Source organism: Nothobranchius furzeri, chromosome 2 (assembly GCF_043380555.1).
Source record: "Nothobranchius furzeri strain GRZ-AD chromosome 2, NfurGRZ-RIMD1, whole genome shotgun sequence".
NCBI lineage: Eukaryota > Metazoa > Chordata > Actinopteri > Cyprinodontiformes > Nothobranchiidae > Nothobranchius > Nothobranchius furzeri.
In genome coordinates, this window is record NC_091742.1 from 89,660,594 (window position 1) to 89,663,090 (window position 2,497).

The window sequence follows — 2,497 nt, forward strand, 5'->3', positions numbered from 1 at the left end:
TTTGAATCTCATGTTCTTATTTTATTATTTATTATTATTTTTATTATTTTGAAAAAGCTGCTTCCACCTTTCTGTGTTGGAAACATGAAGCTGGAGATGTTTTCATAACAGGAGAAAAGTATTAAGTTTGAAATCTGGGACCAAATATTGACTCCAGATTTGTTTCTTCTCCTCATCAGCATTTTTTACTCTTTCCTTTGACCTTTGACTCACCATGTTCCAGATGCAATGACTCATCTTCGTCTTCATCCTGCCTGCCACCTCTCATCCAATCAGCTGTGGAGATGCACGTCATGGGCAGCATCTCTCCGGCCAACGACAGCGAGGGCTTCTCCTTCCTAAAGGAGGATGTTGCCGTTTCCAAGGCGATGTCACCTCCTTTTTCTCACATCAGTGAAAATGGGACAAGATCACCAGTAGCTCCTCCCCCACCTCCCCCACCACCTCCTCCTCCATTAGGGCTTAGAGACAGCACATGTCTGAAGAAGAGGAGGGTGAGGAGCTTTTTCTGGAAAACAATACCAGAGGAGCAGGTAGTCATGTCAGAACATGTTTGTGTTTTTACATGTTTCTGATCATCAGTAGCAAATAAAACCAGAAGCAATGACTTAGAGAATGTTTGTGTTTCAGGTGAAAGGTCGCACCAACCTGTGGACTCAGGGTCAGGTGCAGCAGCACTTCCAGATCGATGTCCAGGAGGTTGAGGAGCTGTTTGGTCACAACGACTGCCAGTCAGACGCCAAGGCCCCGCCCACCAGGGGAGGAAAGGGCCGGGTCTCGTTCAGGGAAACTAAAGAGGTTTGTTTTTGTTGACGGTGTAGCAGGAGGTGGAGGGCGTTAGTGGACCCACCTTGTGTGTGTCTCCTCACCAGGTCTCCATTCTGGACCCGAAGCGAGGGCTAAACGTCGCCATCTTCCTCAAACAGTTCAAGAGGTAAAGAGTGTTTATCCCATCAGCACCAAATGTCCTGATTCACAGTGAAACAGACCCCATGCATCGAGTTTTGGGCTGCTTCTCCAGTTTAAGAGGAACTTCTTTGGGTTTTAACAGAAAAAAATTAACATTTAAAATGTGAGCTTTAGGGTCTGGGCCTGACCTAAAGTGCTGAGTCATGCTACACGCTAAAGCTGGCACACATACGGCTGAGAGACCCTGGGCAGTAGCGTGATGCGTCTCCGCACCCTCATCCTGAGGTGTTGTAGGTTAAAACAGTCACAGCTGTTCTACTCAGTTACACAGGACAAGGTAGACCTAACCGTGTGATCAGTCAGAGGAGAGAACAGGAGGCAAGTGGAAAAGTCTGGAGACGAAGAGAAGAAGAGTGAACGCAAACAGGGGAGTGGTAGCACATTGGTAAAGGCACTGCCCACAAGTTTATCCATATTGTTAGGATCGCTGATACAAAATCCTCACAGGTTCCATCTCATCGTAAACATGACTCATCGGGATTTTTAGATAAAAGTGTTGGTTTAGCTAAGAAATAAGCAGCCGAACACGAGTTTACTCACTTTGGGCTGAACTTTATGTAAAAGACCACAAAGAAAAGTCTCATTAAAGTGATAGAAGTCACACCAACTATCTAAAGGTTTTACATGAGACCAACAGGTTAGTGTGTGAACAGTGTTAGTTTAAACATTTTACAGGATGTGTGGTCCTTTAGAATCTGGGGTGGATGTAGCAGAACCAGTGTCCTCTATCTGTTTATGATGTTCAGATGGAGTGCTTACTAAACACAGCAGCTGACATACAGGCATGAGGGAGAAACCAACTACAAATCACATGGATGAGTCTTCATCACGTTATTTGACTTAATCCGCTCAGTGACAAGAAAAATATTTGTCTACACATCTTTTTTTCAATTTCAGGTAATTGCGTTCACTGGCTATGGTTCCACGTCTCCGGGGGTGGAATAGGACCAAAATTTGGCCCTAGCATTTTTATGAACTGTCGGCCCTCGGCAGGGAAGGTTGCTGCTCATGACTCGTCTATCCTGCCAAATGTGGGGGGAGGGACAGGGTGTTGTGTGTGTGCTGCTTGCGGACTTGTCTCTAAAGCCGCATGTGAGACGGGGGCTTGGTTTGGGATGGCCCAAGCTGGGCAAGTGGCCCACTTGGCTAAGTAGCCCACCGGGACAGTGCCAGAATGCCATATAGGCCAGTCCACCCCTGCACGTCTCACAATAGATTCAATTACCACAAAAAATCTACTTATGCTTAGGCTCTTCCCTCAGCAGGGGGTCTAAGCTTGTTATCAGGTTGGCACCGGCACCCCCTGGGCTGCCACCTTATCGTGGTCGAGGCGTTTGAGTGTTACAATGATCCTAGGAACTAAGTTGTCAGAGGCTTTATGACATGGTCACCCATGGCAAACAGGTCCTAGGTGAGGGATCAGAGAAAGCGCAGCCCAAAGACCTCCTATGATGAGTGACATAAATGGAAACAATGTTCCCTCACACAGACGTGTGGCACCATGTCCCCCCTCTGGAGCCAGGCCTAG

The 2,497-nt window shown here is 47.0% G+C and overlaps 1 protein-coding gene across 1 annotated transcript in view; it reads left to right on the forward strand.

Annotated features, from left to right (window-relative positions):
- The first annotated feature begins 284 nt into the window (after positions 1-284).
- Positions 285-2,497, forward strand: part of LOC107376813 (FH2 domain-containing protein 1) — a 12,964-nt gene continuing 10,751 nt past the window's right edge. Inside the window, exons 1-3 of the mRNA XM_054748654.2 lie at positions 285-533; positions 631-798; positions 873-934. Of these exons, the coding sequence (XP_054604629.2) occupies positions 285-533; positions 631-798; positions 873-934 (479 nt within the window). The remainder of the gene's footprint in view (positions 534-630; positions 799-872; positions 935-2,497) is intronic.